Source organism: Manis pentadactyla, chromosome X (genome assembly GCF_030020395.1).
Source record: "Manis pentadactyla isolate mManPen7 chromosome X, mManPen7.hap1, whole genome shotgun sequence".
Taxonomy (NCBI): Eukaryota; Metazoa; Chordata; class Mammalia; order Pholidota; family Manidae; genus Manis; species Manis pentadactyla.
This window is the reverse complement of record NC_080038.1, coordinates 126,058,605-126,077,483: the sequence shown is the minus strand read 5'-3', so window position 1 is coordinate 126,077,483 and position 18,879 is coordinate 126,058,605. Positions and strand designations below refer to the sequence as shown.

Below are 18,879 nucleotides of genomic sequence, written 5' to 3'. Positions count from 1 at the left end.
TCCCATTAGTTCATTTTTGCTTTTGTTTCCCTTTCCCGGGGAGATATGTTCATGAAGAAGTCACTCATGTTTATGTCCAAGAGATTTTTGCCTATGTTTTTTCTAAGAGTTTTATGGTTTCATAACTTACATTCAGATCTTTGATTCATTTAGAATTTACTTTTGTGTATGGGGTTAGACAGTGATCCAGTTTCATTCTCTTACATGTAGCTGTCTAGTTTTGCCAGCACCATCTGTTGAAGAGACTGTCATTTCCCCATTGTATGTCCATGGCTCCTTTATCATATACTAATTGACCATAAATGTTTGGGTTAATATCTGGGGTCTCTGTTCTGTTCCACTGGTCTGTAGCTCTGTTCTTGTGCCAGTACCAAATTGTCTTGATTACTGTGGCTTTGTAGTAGAGCTTGAAGTTGGGGAGCGAGATCCCCCCAACTTTATTATTCCTTCTCAGGATTGCTTTGGCTATTCAGGGTCTTTAGTGTTTCCATATGAATTTTTGAAGTATTTGTTCTAGTTCATTTAAGAATGTTGTTGGTAATTTGATAGGGATTGCATCAAATCTGTATATTGCTTTGGGCAGGATGGCCATTTTGACGATATTAATTCTTCCTAGCCAAGATCATGGGATGAGTTTCCATTTGTTAGTGTCCTCTTTAATTTCTCTTAAGAGTGTCTTATAGTTTTCAGGGTATAGGTCTTTCACTTCCTTGGTAAGATTTATTCCTAAGTATTTTATTCTTTTTGATGCAATTGTGAATGGAATTGTTTTCCTGATTTCTCTTTCTATTAGTCCATTGTTAGTGTATAGGAAAGCCACAGATTTCTGTATGTTAATTGTGTATCCTGCAACTTTGCTGTATTCCGATATCAGTTCTCATAGTTTTGGAGTGGAGTCTTTAGGGTTTTTTATGTACAATATCATGTCATCTGAAAATAGTGACAGTTTGACTTCTTCTCTACCAGTTTGAATTCCTTGTATTTCTTTGTTTTGGCCAATTGCCGAGGCTAGGACCTCCAGTACTATGTTGAATAACAGTGGGGAGAGTGGGCATCCCTGTCTTGTTCCCGATCTCAGAGGAAAAGCTTTCAGCTTTTCACTGTTCAGTAGGATGTTGGCTGTGGGTTTATCATATATGGCCTTTATTATGTTGAGGTACCTGCCCTCTGTACCCATTTTGTTGAGAGTTTTTATCATGAATGGATGTTGAATTTTGTCTAATGCTTTTTCAGCATCTATGGAGATGATCATGTGGTTTTTGTCCTTCTTTTTGTTGATGTGGTGGATGATGTTGATGGATTTTCGGATGTTGTACCATCCTTCCATCCCTGGGATGAATCCCACTTGTTCATGGTGTGTGATCCTTTTGATATATTTTTGAATTTGGTTTGCTAACATTTTGTTGAGTATTTTTGCATCTACGTTCATCAGGGATATTGGTCTGTAATTTTCTTTTTTGGTGGGGTCTTTGCCTGGTTTTGGTATTAGGGTGATGTTGGCTTCATAGAATGAGTTTTGGAGTATTCCCTCCTCTTCTATTTTTTGGAAAACTTTAAGGAGAATTGGAATTATATCTTCTCCATATGTCTGATAAAATTCCGAGGTGAATCTATCTGGCCCGGGGGTTTTGTTCTTGGGTAGTTTTTTGATTGCCGCTTCAATTTCTTTGCTGGTAATTGGTTTCTTTAGATTTTGTGTTTCTTCCTTGGTCAGTCTTGGAAGGTTGAATTTCTAGGAAGTTGTCCATTTCTTCTAGGTTTTCCAGCTTCTTAGCGTATAGGTTTTCATAGTAGTCTCTAATAATTCTTTGTATTTCTGTTGGGTCCATCGTGATGTTTCCTTTCTCATTTCTGATTCTGTTGTTGTGTGTTGATTCTCTTTTTCTCTTAATAAGTCTGCTTAGAGGCTTATCTATTTTGTTTATTTTCTCAAAGAACAGCTTTTGGTTTCATTGATTTTTTCTATTGTTTTATTCTTCTCAATTTTATTTATTTCTTCTCTGATCGTTATTATGTCCGTCCTTCTGCTGACCTTAGGCCTCATTTGTTCTTCTTTTTCCAATTTTGATAATTGTGACGTTAGACTATTCATTTGGGTTTGTTCTTCCTTCTTTAAATAGGCCAGGATTGCTATATACTTTCCTCTTAAGACTGCTTTCGCTGCATCCCACAGAAGTTTTCGCTTTGTGCTGTTGTTGTCATTTATTTCCATATATTGCTGGATCTCCATTTTAATTTGGTCATTGATCTATTGACTATTTAGGAGCGTGTTGTTAAGCCTCCATGTATTTGTGAGCCTTTTTGCTTTCTTTGTACAATTTATTTCTAGTTTTATACCTTTGTGGTGTGAAAAGTTGGTTGGTAGAATTTCAATGTTTTTGAATTTACTGAGGCTCTTTTTGTGGCCTAGTATGTGGTCTATTCTGGAAAATGTTCCATGTGCGCTTGAGAAGAATCTATATCCTGTTGCTTTTGGGTGTAGAGTTCTATAGATGTCTATTAGGTCCATCTGTTCTAGTGTGTTGTTCAGTGCCTCTGTGTCCTTACTTATTTTCTGTCTGGTGGATCTGTCCTTTGAAGTGAATGGTGTGTTGAAGTCTCCTAAAATGAATGCATTGTATTCTATTTCCTCCTTTAGTTCTGTTAGTATTTGTTTCACATATGCTGGTGCTCCTGTGTTGGGTGCATATATATTTATAATGGTTATATCCTCTTGTTGGACCGAGCCCTTTATCATTATGTAATGTCCTTCTTTATCTCTTGTTATTTTCTTTGTTTTGAAGTCTATTTTGTCTGATACTAGTACTGCAACACCTGCTTTTTTCTCCCTATTGTTTGCATGAAATATCTTTTTCCATCCCTTGACTTTTAGTCTGTGCATGTCTTTGGATTTAAGGTGAGTCTCTTGTAAGCAGCATATAGATGGGTCTTGTTTTTTATCCATTCAGTAACTCTGTGTCTTTTGTTTGGTGCATTCAGTCCATTTACATTTAGGGTGATTGTCGATAGGTATGTACTTATTGCCATTGCAGGCTTTAGATACGTGGTTACCAAAGGTTCCAGGTTACTTTCCTTACTATCTAAGAGTCTAACTTAACTCACTTAGTATGCTGTTACAAACACAATCTAAAGGTTCTTTTCTATTTCTCCTCCTTTTTCTTCCTCCTTCATTCTTTATATATTAGATATCAAATTCTGTACTTTTTGTCTACCCCTTGATTGACTTTGAGGATAGTTAATTTAATTTTGCATTTGCTTCATAATTAGCTGTTCTACTTTCTTCAGTGTGGTTTTATTACCTCTGGTGACAGCTATTCAACCTTAGGAACACTTCCATCTATAGCAGTCCCTCCAAAATAGACTGTAGAGATGGCTTGTGGGAGGTAAATTCTCTCAACTTTTGCTTATCTGGAAATTGTTTAATCCCTCCTTCAAATTTAAATGATAATCTTGCCAGATGAAGTAATCTTGGTTCCAGGCCCTTCTGCTTCGTTGCATTAAATACATCATGCCACTCCCTTCTGGCCTGTAAGGTTTCTGCTGAGAAGTCTGATGTTTGCCTGATGGGCTTTCCTTTGTATGTGATCTTATTTCTCTCTCTGGCTGCTTTTAGCAGTCTGTCCTTATCCTTGATCTTTCCCATTTTAATTACTATGTGCCTTGGTGTTGTCTTCCTTGGGTCCATTGTGTTGGAAGATCTGTGGATCTCCATGGCCTGAGAGACTATGTCCTTCCCCAGATTGTGGAAGTTTTCAGCAACTACCTCCTCAAAGACACTTTCTATCCCTTTCTCTCTCTCTTCTTCTTCTGGTATCCCTATGATGCGAATATTTTTCCACTTGGATTGGTCACACAGGTCTCTCAATATTCTTTCATTCTTAGAAATCCTTTTTTCTCTCTGTGCCTCAGCTTCCTTGTATTCCTCCTCTCTAGTTTCTACTTCATTTATTGTCTCCTGCACCGTATCCAACCTGCTTTTTGTACGCACCATCGTGCTCTTTAATGATTGGATTTCTGACCTGAATTCATTCCTGAGTTCTTGGATGTCTTTCCGTACCTCCATTAGAATGTTTATGATTTTTATTTTGAACTCCCTTTCAGGAAGAGTCACGAGGTCCATATCATTTAAATCTTACTCGGGAGTTGTATTAACAATTTTACTCTGGACAAGGTTCCTTTGGTGTTTCATGTTTGTATATGGCGCCCTCTAGTGTCCAGAAGCTCTATACTGGAGCTGCTGAGCCCCTGAAGCAATGTCGGGGGTCGCAGGGGAGCGGTACAGGTGCCTGGGAGGAGGAAAGAGCTGTTCCCCGCCTCCTGGCTGCTGTGCCTGTCTCCACTGCCTGAGCCAGTGGGCCGGTCACACAGGTATAAGTTTTTGTCCCAGAGCAGCCAGATATGGAACCCTACTTTCCACAGGCGGCCAGAATCCCAGTCTCCCCAGGAACTCTACCTGTATTAACTTTCCAACCCAGTAGTCATGCGAGTCTCATGAAAGCACCATGAAATGTAGGTTTGTGCTCCCAGAGCAGATCTCCGGAGCTAGGTATTCAGCAGTCCCAAGCCTTCCACTCCCTCCCTGTTCTGTTTCTCTTCCTCCCGCCGGTGAGCTGGGGTGGGGGGATGGGCTCAGGTCCCGCGGAGCCACAGCTTTGGTACATTACCGCGTTCGGTGAGGTCTGGTCTTTTCTCCAGGTGTGTGCAGTCTGACGCCATCCTCTTTCCTGTTGCTCTCTTAGGATTAGTTGCACCAATTAAATTTTCTAATTGTATCCAGTTTCAGGAGGAAGCTTTTGTCTCTCCTCTCCTGCTGCCATGTTTAATCCAATGTCTGTGTTGTGAGTTTTAAACTAATGTCATAAATGCCTAGAACAGTGCCTGGCACATAATAAGTATTAAATAAGTGTTAACTATTCTTAATCTTGCTATAATTGCTATCATTAGCACTATTTGGCATTCATCTAAGTCCTGGTATGTTCCAGAGGTCTGATGTTTCACCCAGCTTTGGACCACTATCTTCCTTCTGCAGAAATGACTAGAGAGCTAAGTCCTCGGGTCAGGACTGCACAATGCAAAGAGATTTTTATTTGGCTGTGGGCCTATGAAATAGGTATTGCACGTAACCTCACTTTGTACAATTACTAAGTTCACTTATTTAAAAACACACTTATCGTCACCTACTTTGAGCTAGTCACTGTAGAATACACAAAAGTAAATGAGGTTTATATCCCCTGACCTCAAGGAACTAATGAATATAGCTGCTGCATGCACATCTATTTTAGTAAATTTGACTGCCTTAAATTCTCAAAGAATTTGTACTTAGTTTCTTCTTACCCATGAAAAATTTCTCTGTGATGAAAATTATCTCCCCATCTTCAGATTTAATCTTTCTTAAAGTTTGTATTTTTGTAATTGTGATTTTCATATATTATCAGCCCTGTTAGGATTGTAATACCTCAAATTATCACCATTTTATCTTTCTCTCTCTCTCCATTTAAAATGTTTAATATGTAGTCCTCAGAAGAAACCCACCAAAAGAGATTTTATCTTAATACAGTAACAGAGTTGCATCCCATTCTGAACAGCTTGGCACCTGCCTCCGTGAAGAATGTCTATGCAAGACTTCTTTACATACACTTATATATTTCCTCATTCATTTGTTGAAAATACAATTGCTCATTGAACAACATGAACTTCATGGGTACACCAATACATGGGCTTTTTCAATAAATATATTGGAAAAATTTTTGGAGATCTGGCACAAATCAAAAAACATTTTCTTTTCTCTAGCTTATCCCATTGTAAGAATACCGCACATAATAAATATAGCATACAAATACAGCACTGTTAATCGACTGTTTATGTTTTTGGCAGGGCTTCTAGTCAACAGTAGGACTATTAGTAGTTAAATTTGGGGGGAGTCAAATGTTATACACAGATTTTCAACTGCACAGGTTGGTGCCTCTAACAAAGTGCCATGTCTTCAATCAATTTACCTAGAAGGCACTCATTCACAACCACTCTACAACCTGCAATCTCTTGAGGAGTAACCAACACAAGCAGAACAGAGAACCAGCATAGCAGGACATGTTCTTCAGACTTGGGTGAGGTATTTTGAAGGCCATTTGACAATGCCAGTACTTGCTTTCTGAATAGTCTTGGCCACTGCCAGCGAGTGTAGGACTCAGGGGAAAATAAACAATCTTGTCCTTTAGTAATATGGGACTACTTTTATAAAACACTTGAAGAAATTGTTAGATGTCCGTTTTTAGTCTGGAAAGTCAATCAATCCAGGACTTAACTTTTGATCCCAAGCAGATGTCTAGCACAGCATATTTTGTTAGTGCAGACCTTAAATCCAGATTGCTGCCAGACAGAGATGATCATGATATTTCTCTTTGAAAGTAGAAATTTACAAGCTTGCTTATATATATGACTGTGCCTAAATGGGAAAAAGATTATAGATAACGAGATCAAATGGGATTATTAGTTGAGTTCATCTATCCCTGGTTGTAACTCTTAAGTAAATTACTACATGTAAATTCAGTTCTGGAGAATCAGCTTAGCAATTATGTCATCCCTTTTAAGACAATTTATCATTCTGAAAAGGTATACAAATAATCAATGATTGTCATTGCATAGGTTGCTTATTGTTCCCCAAATCACTATGTTAATTTTCTTTATTCATTCATTCAAATCTTTCTTGAATACCTACTTTCTACAAGACACTGAACTAAAAATATGGGAAAACAAAGATGCCTAAAACCCAGCCCCTGACCTAAAAGAGCATGCAGGCTAGTAGAAGAGAGACATGTATCTAATAACTATAATTCAAGGCAGTCAATGGTAAACATTCAGTTGTTCTTGCTTCCTGGAATGCTCTGCAACCCTAACCCTTCATTCACTACCTAGAGGAAATGCTCTCTCTCCTTAAAGACTCATTTCAAATGTTTCTTTCCCAGTGAAGTCTTCCCTGGCATTCCTCCTCTCCTTCTCTTCCCAAACCCAAACACGTACATCCAAACCCATTCCAGCAGATTTAATTACTCCTTTCCTGTCCCCATAGCATTTACTCATAGTTTTATTGCAGTAGTTATTACAGTAATTTGTATTTGGTTATTTATATGTCATGCCTTTCACTGTATTGTGAGTTCTTCCAGAGCAGTAAATGAGTTTTGTTCATCTCTGTATTCCTAGTGACTGGCACAGAACCTGGCATATAGTAAGATTCAATAAAATTTGGTTTGGGGAAAAGGAGTGAGAATAAGCAAACACATGAAAATCAAATTCTAGATAAAATGTTATGATAATGCATAGGAGGGGGTAATTAATTCCAGTGAGGTGGTTTCGTAGACCAGGTTTGTCATTTGAGATAACCCTTGAAAAATGAGTAGAATTTGGCTGGTGGAAATAGGGGCTGGAGGAGACGAGGAAGAGAAGAAAGCAGAACTCCTTAAGAATTTAAGGATGCAATTCATTGTAGCAAAATAATGCTGTTAATTACACATTGTCCTTATCTGTTCATGTAAGCAAACCTAGCAGAAATTCTACTTGCTAACATTTTAACAGGCACTTTAAATTAATATATATTTTGAAAATAGTACTACCATGCTGTCGTTTTAAAAAAACTGATAATTTAGATAATTCTTTCCCATCCCCCCAAAATTAGTCCAGAGTTTGGCTAGGTTGATACATTGTAAATTCTCATTCTCGCATCTCAAAATTCTTCATTGCAATTAATACCAGATTCTCTTACATTTCCAAGGACTTTCAGAACCAGAGTAGCCAAACTGTTGCAAGAAATTATTTTTGGCATTGGGACCCAATCCTTCTGAACCGAGCTGTTTCCTCTGGGAGTCATTCTCCAATTACCAGAGAAAATCAGAGTGCAGACTCAGTAATCTCTAACAATCCCTTCCAGCTCTAACATTCCCTAAAAGCTTATCTCCTCTAGCTGGAGATTGGGAGTCCAAATGAACCTAATAATCATTATATAAACTCTTGACCTAAAGGATATTTGATGCCCCATGTTTGTTTTCTTGATATTTACAAGGAGGCTATTTCTAGTTTCCTAATATACCTTCATGGGAGACTACTAAAAACTGGGTGTGAGGACAACTCTGGAGTTCCTACAGTTGGGAAATTACCAGTTCTGATATGTGACTTCAGACAAGTAATAAATGTTAGGGCCATCACTCACTCTGTGTGAGGTGTGTGTGTCTCTGTGTGTGTGTGTGTGTGTGTGTGTGTCTGTGTGTGTGTGTGCGTGTTTGGTTTATGTAAAGGAGGCATAGGCAGCATAGAGTAACCAAAACTAATATTTCAGAAATAATGTTTTTAGACATTTGTATTATCTTGTTTTGACCAATCAGTAACTAAAATAGCACTTGTATAAATAACCCAGCCAAGGATCATCCCTGATGTTCCAGGTTGGAAAGATGTGATAGACATTAGCACGCTAATATTGTAGCAGAGTTGCCTTTAGGGATGCAGGGCAGAAGCTCATACTGGGAGGTAGGAGAAAATCCATGGAACCTTTTTCCTATGGAAATCGGTACCTAAGGGAATTTTCCCAAAATAAAAGTCTTTGTGTTCAGATGACTTACAACTATGTCTCCCAACTGTGCAGTATATACATGTGCATGTATATATATTATAACATCCTTCAATGTCTGTTTGCTTATGTCATCCCTGCTCCTGGAATGTCTTTCTTCCTCTTTTTTGCCTATCTAATAATTACCCATCACTCAAGACATGTTATATAGAAACCTGGCCCATTCTTTCAAATCCTGTCTTCTCTATGAAGTCTTTTCCCCACTACTCAAGCCACAGTACCTCTTCATTCCTTAAACTTCAGGAACACTTCTGGTCTATACCATTCAAGTCTTTCATTATTTCCTATTGTTTAATTGGAGATAGTAAAACATAGTGGCTAAAAGTACACATCCTGTGTGACCTTGGATCATATATATGACTTCTCAAAACCTCTCATCTATTAAATGGAGATACAAATAGTCCTTATCTCATAGAGTTGTTTTGAAAGTGAAATGAGAATAATGTATACCAAATGCTTTACCTAGCAAGTGGTAAGCATTCAATAATTAGTGATAGTAATGGATGGAGGTGGTAGTGATAATAGTAATAATCATCATTGGTCTTTTCAATTAGATCGTATAACCTTTGAAGTCAAGAATTGTGTCTCTGCTTATTCTCTTGTATCCCCCAACAATCCCCCAGTGTTCAGATAAGCTAATTTGATATGTGTTGATTGTGTGTCCGTCTCTATAATAGTACTGCCTCAAAGATATGAAATTACATCAAGAATATAATTTTTCATTTTTATTGCTACAATGGAAGCCCTTGGATGTTTTTTTCTTGGTTTGCATGCATAAATAGTTTGGAGGGAAGCAGCTGAGGTAATGATATGCAACTAGACTATGAGAAGATGGGAAACCTCGTAATCATCCCAAACTCTGTGGTGTGTACACTTGGAAAAAAACCTAGAGAACTGCAAAACTCTGATTAACAAAATCAAAGAATTGTATAAATGGACAGATATTCCATGTTCGCATATAGGAAGACTCAATATTGTCAAGATGTCAGTTCTTCCCTAGTAGATTCATTGCAATCCCAATCAAAATCCAAGCAAGTTATTTTGTGGATATCAACAAACTGATTCTAAAGTTTATATGGGAAGGCAAAAGACCCAGACTAGCCAACACAATATTGAAGGACAACAAAATTGGAGGAGTGATGTGACCCAACAAGACTTACTATAAAGCTACAATAATCAAGATAGTGTAGTATTGGTGAAAGAATAAATAAATAGGTTAATGGAATAGAATAGAGAACCTATAAATAGACCCCCACAAATAGTGTCAACTGATCTTTGACAAAGGAGCAAAGGCACTACAATGGAGAACAGATAGTCTCTTCAACAAATGTGCCAGAACAACTGGACATCCACATGCAAAAAAAAAGAATCTAGACACAGATCTTACACGCATCATGAAAGTTAACTCAATATGGACCATTGACTTAAATATGAAATGCAAAACTATAACACTCCTAAGTGATAACCTAAGAGAAAAGCCCAGATAACCTTGGATATTGTGATGACTTTTTAAACACCAAAGGCATGGTCCATGACAGAAATTATTGATTTGCTGGATTTCATTAAGATCTTCTGCTCTGCAAAAGACAATGTCAAGAGAATAAAAAGACAAACCACAACCGGGGAGAAAATATTTGCAAAATACACATATGATAAAGGGTTGTTATCTAAAATATACAAAGAACATGTAAAGCTCAACAATAAGAAAACCAACAACCCAATTTGAAAATAGGCCAATAACTTTAATAGACACCTTACCAAAGAAGATATACAGATGGCAAATATGCATACGAAAAGATGCATCATACTGCTACACAGCTATGAGAATGGCCAAAATCCAGGACACTAACAATACCCAATGCTGGCAAGGATATATAACAACAGGAACTCTCATTTATTACTGATGGGAATACAAAATGTACAGCTGCTTTGGAAGACAGTTTGGCAGTTTCTTAACAAAATTAAACATACTTTTTACTATATGATCAAGCAATTGTGCTCCTTGTTATTTACCCAAAGGAATTGAAAATTTATGTCCGTATAAAAATCTGCAAATGGATGTTTATGGCAGCTTCACTCGTAATTTCCAAAACTTGGAAGCAACCAAGAAGTCCTTCAATAGGTGGGTAGATAAATAAACTGTGGTACATCTAGACATGGAATATTATTCAGCACTAAAAGGAAATGAGCTATCAAGCCATGAAAAGGCATGATGGAACTTTAAATGCATATTACTAAGTGAAAGAAGCCAATCTGTAAAGGCTGCATATTATATGACTCCAACTACATAGCATTCTAAAGAAGGCAAAACTATGGAAACAGTAAAAAGATTAGTGGTTGCCAGGAGTTAGTGAGGAGGGAGAGACAAATTGGCAGAGTGTGAGGATTTTTAGAGCACTGAAACTTTTCTGTATGATATTACAGTGGCTGATACATGTCATTATACATTGTCCAAGCCCATAGCATGTACAATACCAAGAGTGAACCCTAATAAAACTATGGCTTTTGGGTGAAAATGATGTGTCAATGTAAGTTCATCAGTTGTAACAAATGTGCCACTCTCGTGGGGGATATTGATAATGGGGGAGGCTATGCATATGTACAGGCAAGGGATATATGTGAAATCTCTGTACTGTCCCCTCAATTTTTCTGTAAACCTAAAACTGCTCTAAACAAAATTAAAATCTTTATAAAAAAAAGACAAGAGAGAAGAAAGGAAGGGAGAGTGGGAAGGAAAGAGAGAGAAGAGGGGGGAAGAGAAAAAGAGGGAAAGGAAAACACTAAAATGCCATGAGGTAAACTCCTATAAAATTCTGTGACTTCCTACCAGTTCAAGCTGTATTGTTTTAATCCTTGTAAAATGCTGGAAGTAAGGCCCTATCCTCCACTGGTCTGCCAGTCCATTTCTGTAGAGTTTTCCAGTTTACATTGATAAGTAAACTAGATCTTGAAAACCTAATACAACAAATTATTTTACTTGTCATTTCTTTTTAGCTGATAATAGTAGAACTCTGAATGTGGATTCCACTGCAATGACACTGCCTATGTCTGATCCAACTGCATGGGCCACAGCAATGAATAATCTTGGAATGACACCACTGGGAATTGCTGGACAACCAATTTTACCTGGTAGGCTATTTTTAATCACTTCAAAAGTGTTTCTTCTTATTGACCATGTAATAAATATAACAGTATGATGCAACTTATTTTGAAGTTGACATTTACCAGATTCTGCCTGGAGTGTGCATTTTTGTAATATGAGCTTTATAGGCTGGGTAACCAGTAGCTACTAGTATACTCCCTATTGTACTATGAGCAAGCTGGGGATATATCTGATTCAAGATATGGTCACTGAACATTTAAATAGCTTATTGGAATAAAAGGCAGCAAAATTTGACAAGGAATTACAAAGTTTGCATGATTTTATAGATTTCTTAGAGACAAATAAACATGTAGTTAGAATGAGAACTAACTTAGACTTCCCAAAAATCTTAGATTTCTAAAGAGGAGGAAAGGAGATGGTAGAGAACATCGCAAAAGACCATTGTTAACATTGAATAACTGTTCAGAATTTCTTAAACGAAGTAATCCTTAAGAGAATGGACATGACATACTAACTCCATCTCCACTAAAGATAAAATCAGAAGAAAAATGTCACAGCATCTGAAGGGTTTAGTTTAGACCCAAAAAAGCTTCCTGTACTGTCAGAACTATTAACTGTTAAAATGGGTTTGTGAAGACATTGGGGAATGCCATCATGGAGGCCTGGGGTGCTTTTTAAGTATCCTAAACATTAGTCTCCCCAGATTCATTTAATTGTGATCCCACTTAAAAGCATGACAGCACCAGGGCAATCTAGGACATTGCTACTCAAAGTATAGTCTGCATAACCTGAAAGCTGCTAAGAGTCCCAGAATCTTAGGCCCTAGCCCAGACCTACTGAATCAGAAGGTGCACTTTAAATTAACATGATCCCCAGGTTATTCACAAGCACATTAAAGTTGAGAAAAAAATCTAGAGTGATGCCACTTTTTCTGTATTGTACCATTTGTTTATATAATTAGCTACTCCCAACCCCAAAAAATAATTTCACAAGTTCCAGCCAGATTTTTAATCCTTGTAGGTTATAGTGGCAGTGAGATAAGGTAGGCAATGATGCTTAATGATAAATTAAGAAATGTTATTATATTGAAAGGTAGGAAACAAGCATAAAAGCAGTCAAACATAAAGAAAAAGGTATGTGAATGAAAAATGGGTGGAGGAAAAAAGAGCTTGAATTCTATATATGGCAGAGGCAAAGAACTGTCCCACTAAACTATAATTCATACCATGGGCTGGTGTCAACTAGACTGCATCCTACTCCATTTGACCAACCATGATTTGAATGAGTAACCAGGGATCCTTTGAGGGCTAAAACGATTGAACCATAGATCTCCTTGGGTTTTAAGTGACTAGTGGGGCCAATTTGGGGTCAGCAGGTGTTAGGACAAGAGCCAGTATTACACAGTGGTTAAGAGCTCAGACTCAAGCTAATCTGCCTGGCTTCCAAGCCTGTTTCTTTCACTGCTACATCTTGGGTAGTTAAATATCTTGTACAAGACTTAATTTCCTCATCCATAAAATTGGACTAATAGTATCTAACCCTTCGGGTTGTTGTAAGAATTAAATTGTGCTTAGCACAGTGCCTGGCACATAGGGCTTAAACATGTTGCCTATTAAAATACTTTAAAAATCATTATTCCCATATTCCCATAGATATTTCTAAAGGAAGTAATGGTTTTTTATTTAGTTTTCTCATTATTTCATTATAATAGAATTTACACTAAAATACTGTATATTATTTTATAGCTCCATGTGAAATGGTCCCAAGTCATAATCTCTTACAGTCTAGAGTGACTAGACAATCTAATTGGGCTTAAATACTGCCAGTTTATGGAAATCTAAACTGTATGGGTATATGATCCAGGAAAAGTCTTGAGGACAGATAGGCTCTAATGCCAAGGGGACTAGGTGTTAGCTTATATCAGATTATTTGTAAATTACCACATCTAAATATAAATCTATGCTCACAGTGCTTAGCTACCTGTCTATAATAATGCAGCAAAAAAGGCTTTGCACTGAGAGTAAATCATCCAAGCCATAATTACAAGTGAAAGCTTGTGCTGAGTCAATAACAGGCCTAGAAAATTGAGGTAGGCTTTCTTAACAGTCGCCCAAAGGGCTCTTTCTGCAGAGAAAGTACCTTGCTTAGTATTTAACAACACAAGCTTGGAAAATAGACTGCTTGAGTTTGAATCCTTGCTCTGTTACTTGCTAGCTATGTGACCTCGCACAAGTAACTTGACCTATCTTTACTTCAGTTTCCTCATTTGTAAAATGGGGATAATAACCTCATAGGATTGCTATGAAGATTTAATAATATGCTTAGCACAATGCTTGGCATATAATAAGCACTCAATAAAGGTTAACTGTCATAATTAATATTAGTATTAATAGTACTATATTCTCTTTAAGGTAAAGGAAATACTAACATATTTTATTTAAATGGCTGCTAAGTTGCCACTTAAATTAAAAGTATTTGGTGCTATGCAGCCACTGTCAGTTCTAATGTGTGTTCCACCCAGACATTCAAAACCTCAAGACTGTTTTCAATTTCTACCTTTAGACTTCTTTGCCTACATCTTGTTTTCTTAAGGACTAGGAATAAATGGCTTCTCAGAGTCCCCTTCAACCTTGTGATTCAATAATCTTTTTAGCTGTGCTCTAGGGAAAATTACTCGACTTCTTGGAAACCAGATCTTTAGATATACTGATATTTAGTTCAGGAGTGCTCTTCTTTTCTTAAAACTACACTGGTCAATAACATTGGGCTGAGACATACTTTGTAAAGCTATATGTAAAATCACTTGAGCTTTGTGTGAACTGATTTTTCTCCTCTCTGTGTTATGTAAGGAAGATAATTTGACCACTGTGGTTAGAACATGAGATCTGGATCCAGACTGCCTAGGTTCAAATAATCCCTGCTTTGCCATTAATTAGTTGTTAACCATTGGCAAGATACTTAACCTCTCTGTGCCTTAGTTTCTTCATCTGTAAAGTGGAGATAATAATAATAGTATATATGTCATAGAGTTGTTATGAAGATTAATCATTTACTATATGTAAAGTCTTAAAATGATGCCTGACTTACGGTATCCCTCAAAGATCTTAGCTATTACTAACTTGTATGAAGTTCACATCTGATCTGTGGTTCACAAAAGTTTGAATTATGGCTCGTGTGTATTCTTAACAGCAGTGAAGGACAGCAAGTACAGAGGCACATTTTTTCCCTGGAGAAGCACTGAACAATGGCAGGTGAAGAGAACAGTATCTATAGTGTTGATGACTACTCCCTGTACATCTGGTGGGGTGTCCACAGAAATGGAAGGTTGGCATCACACTCCCATGCTGCCTACACTTCTTCTTGCCAAAGTTTGGGGAACAGGGTGCCTGCCATCTTTATTATGTAATATCTTAATGGGCTAACATCCCCCTAATCCTCTCCCCATCCCCCAAGGTTCCTTACAATGGAAAAAGCAGCAAATGAGCCACATGGAACTGTTACCTGAAGTCACCCACTAATGGCTCAGTAATGCAGCTTTCAGTAGGAGGCTTTCTACTGAGTCAGCAGACTTCTCTTCATCCTGTCTCATCTGGCCTGTGACAATAGAAAAAGCTTTTGGCCTTGATGGAAAACAATGATGTGTAAGTTTCCTTGATTCCCCTAGAGAGCTCAAATCCATACTGTCATGGAAGCTGAGTCTCTTGGACACATACTTGTCCTTGGGGCACTGTCTGCCTTATTACATTCATTAAGTGGGGAGCAGACACAGGCAACCTCTAGGGTTTGGTGTGGAGCTCCCTTTCATTTAACATGGTATTTTGTACAGCTGCTATTCAATAAAGTTAATCCACAACAATGGCAGATTAGGAGGTCCCCTCTGGCGGGCAGCTGTTTCCTGCAAGAGTATTTGCTTTTCCAAGCTGGTCAAATAAGACTAATGTTAGTTTTCACATGAAGAGAGGCACCGAAAAGAGTCAGGCCTTCTGTTTAAGAAGCATTATTTTGCCCTTCATACCAGATGAATACAAGAATGGATAGATGAAGGGGTACTCTTTGAATACTGTATGGTGCTTCCTTTATATTCCCCTCAATTAAAATATCCTTAGCATCCAAATGCAGAACTTGTGAAGTCCCAAAGAAGGAAAAGTCTCTTATTACAGTCTTTCCACTCTATTGACTATACAACCGGCAGAATCAGAAATATTGGAAAATATGGGCTCTCAAGAACTTTATTCCCAAAGCAAGACCCTGCCTATCTATGGGCATTGTCATTCTTAAGGAGGCAGTTCTCACTGAACCCAGCAGGCCAACTCTGATGGGAACAGAAAGAAAGAATGAGGATGTGTGATGTATGGTAGGCCACTGCTCTATTCTAAAACCAAAAAAAAAAAAAAACAATAAAGGAAGCTTGGACTTGTGTTTCTATTATTTTTAATATCTTCTACAGATAGAATATGCATTCAGTGGCAGGTAGGTTTGAGGTCCTGAAAAAGGAGAGCACTATTGATTGTCATAGTGGACACTTCACTGAAAGCCAATAATATGTAAAACGCTACACCAAATACAATCAGTTTCTCTCCAAAACAAGCTTAAATCCTACCTAGTGATGATACTCTCAAGACTCACCATGAAAACTGTTACAAAGAGTGGCCAAATAAGGCCATTTCTTCATTCAGTCATACAAGAAATATTTACTGAGGCCTGTTGTATGCAAGGTACTGCAAGAAGGCCTGGAGAGAAAGCATTAAATAAAAAAGACAATATCCCTGCCCTCATACTGACATAGTAGTTTTAGACCCTATATTTTTTCTCATGTCTAAGATGCCTCTTGCAGACAACATCTCAAAGGCTTCCCATCCTTTTGTCCACTTATACTTTTATTTACCCATCTATTCATTAAATATATTTTGATCTAGGTCAAGAGGATCCAAAATGGGCATGGCTCAATCCTTGCCTTCAAGCTTAGAGGCCAGTGGCAGTAGCAGCAAAATCAGTATAACTACGCTACAATGAGGCAGGTGTCATGGTAGAAACATGTAGAAAAGTATGGTTTTAGCTAGAGTGGGATGAGGGGCCCTGTCTCAATTTTCCAGCCAGCCTGAAACAAGGTTTAAATGAGCTTCTACAGAAGCATGACAGATGTTGGTAGAATTTGAGACATTGTGCAAAAATTTGGAAACTTATGCTCTATCTCAAAGAGGGCTGGTGATAAGCTAGGATCATCTCACAGCTCAGCTAGGCTATACTAAGAAGTCTGTGTTCTCTCTTCATGCTGACTGAAAAGTCTTTTCAAGGATCTGCATAGGGAGGAGACAGTAAGGACTGTAGTGGGTTAAAATTTCTTATACACAGGCATAATTCTTAATTTTTCAGTGAATTTTGTAGGAACTCTAAAGAAATAGTGGTAATGTCCCAGAAATAAATACCTGAATTGGAATCATAATTTTCTATAAAATAGCTTATTTGTGCATATATAATTAGATCCCATTTGGAACACTTATTTTAGACTTCTGTCGTTGCATTTAAGTGGTTTTACTGTGAGTGCAAACTACCTCCTGGTGCTCAAAGGGCCTCTGAAACAGCTCAAAGATTGGAAATGCCTTTACGGGCCTGGGAGGATTTGGATGGGGAGAAGTCTCTAAGTACAGGCAGAGCCTTTCTGAGGGTACGAAGGAGCTTCCAGCTAGCCAGAACCAGAGTCCAGTTCTGAAAAGGCAAGCAGGATGTGTTATCTCCTACCTTTGCCTACCTCCAGTTCATGCATTGCCAAAATTCCAACTTTTTCTGTGGGTTGAAGTTAAAACAATGGATTTAAAACAAAAATATATACACTCATACAACTCAACACCAAAAAAAAAAAAAAACCAATAATAACCCAATTGAAGATGGGCAGAGGAACTGAACAGATATTTTCCCAAAGAAAACATACAGATGGCCAAGAGGCACATTGAAAGATGCTCCACAACACTAATCATTAGGGGAATACAAATCAAAACCACAATGAGATATTGCCTCACACTAGTCAGAATGGCTACTATCCAAAAGACAAGAAATAACAAGTGTTGGCAAGGATGTGGAAGAAAGGGAACCCTCCTACACTCTTGGAATGTAAATTGGTCCAGTCACTGTGGAAAACAATATGGAAGTTCCTCAAAAAACTAAGAATAGTAAATTCCACTTCTGAGAATTAACCTAAAGAAAACAAAGTCACTAATTTAAAAAGATATATACACATCTATGTTCACTGCAGCATTATTTACAATAGCAAAGATACGGAAGCATCCAAGTACCTATTGATAGATGAATGGGTAAAGATGTGGCCCGCACCATGGCAGTTGGTAAGAACAAGCACCTTACAAAAGGTGGCAAAAAGGGAGCCAAGAACAAAATGGTTGATCCATTTTCTAAGAAAGGGTGATGGTGTGAAAGCACCAGCCATGTTCAATATAAGAAATATCGGGAAAACACTAGTCACAGGAACTCAGGGAACTAAAATTGTATCTGATGGCCTCAAGTGTTATATTTTTGAAGTGGGTCTTGCTGATCTACAGAATGATGAAGTTGCATTTAGAAAATTCAAGCTAATTACTGATGATGTTCAGGGCAAAAACTGCCTCACTAATTTCCATGGCCTGGATCTTACCCATGACAAAATGTGCTCCATGGTCAAAAAACAGTAGACCATGACTGAAGCTCATGTTGATATCAAGACTGCTGGTGGTTATTTGCTTCATATAGTCTATGTTAGTTTTACTAAAAAAAATACATTAATCAGATTTGGAAGACCTTTTATGCTCAGCATCAGCAGGTCCACCAAATCCAGAAGATTATAGAAATCATGACCTGAGAAGTGCAGATAATGACTTGAAAGGAGTAGTCAATACGTTGATTCCAGACAGCATTGGGAAAGACAGAAAAGGCTTGCCAATCTGTTTATCTGTTTCATGATGTCTTGTTAGAAAAGTAAAAATGCTTTCCCAAGTTTAAATTGGGAAAACTCATGGAGCTTCATGGTGAAGGTAATAGTTCTGGAAAGCTACTGGGGATGAGACAGGTGTTAAAGTTGAATGAGCTGATGGATATGAGCCACCAGTCCAAGAATCGGTTTAAAATTCAGGTTTTTAATGGTGTCAAATAAAAACATAATATTTGTTATGTTTCA

At 37.7% G+C, this 18,879-nt stretch overlaps 1 protein-coding gene and 1 pseudogene across 10 annotated transcripts in view; both read left to right on the top strand.

The window, feature by feature from the left end:
* ENOX2 (ecto-NOX disulfide-thiol exchanger 2) overlaps window positions 1–18,879 on the top strand; it is a 302,249-nt gene that overhangs the window by 215,990 nt on the left and 67,380 nt on the right. For all 10 annotated transcript variants that reach the window (XM_057495823.1, XM_057495824.1, XM_036931200.2 and 7 more), the window contains one exon: window positions 11,609–11,743. In XM_057495823.1, coding sequence (XP_057351806.1) covers window positions 11,609–11,743 — 135 coding nt within the window. The remainder of the gene's footprint in view (window positions 1–11,608; window positions 11,744–18,879) is intronic.
* On the top strand, window positions 16,642–18,752 carry LOC130681948 (40S ribosomal protein S3a-like; annotated as a pseudogene).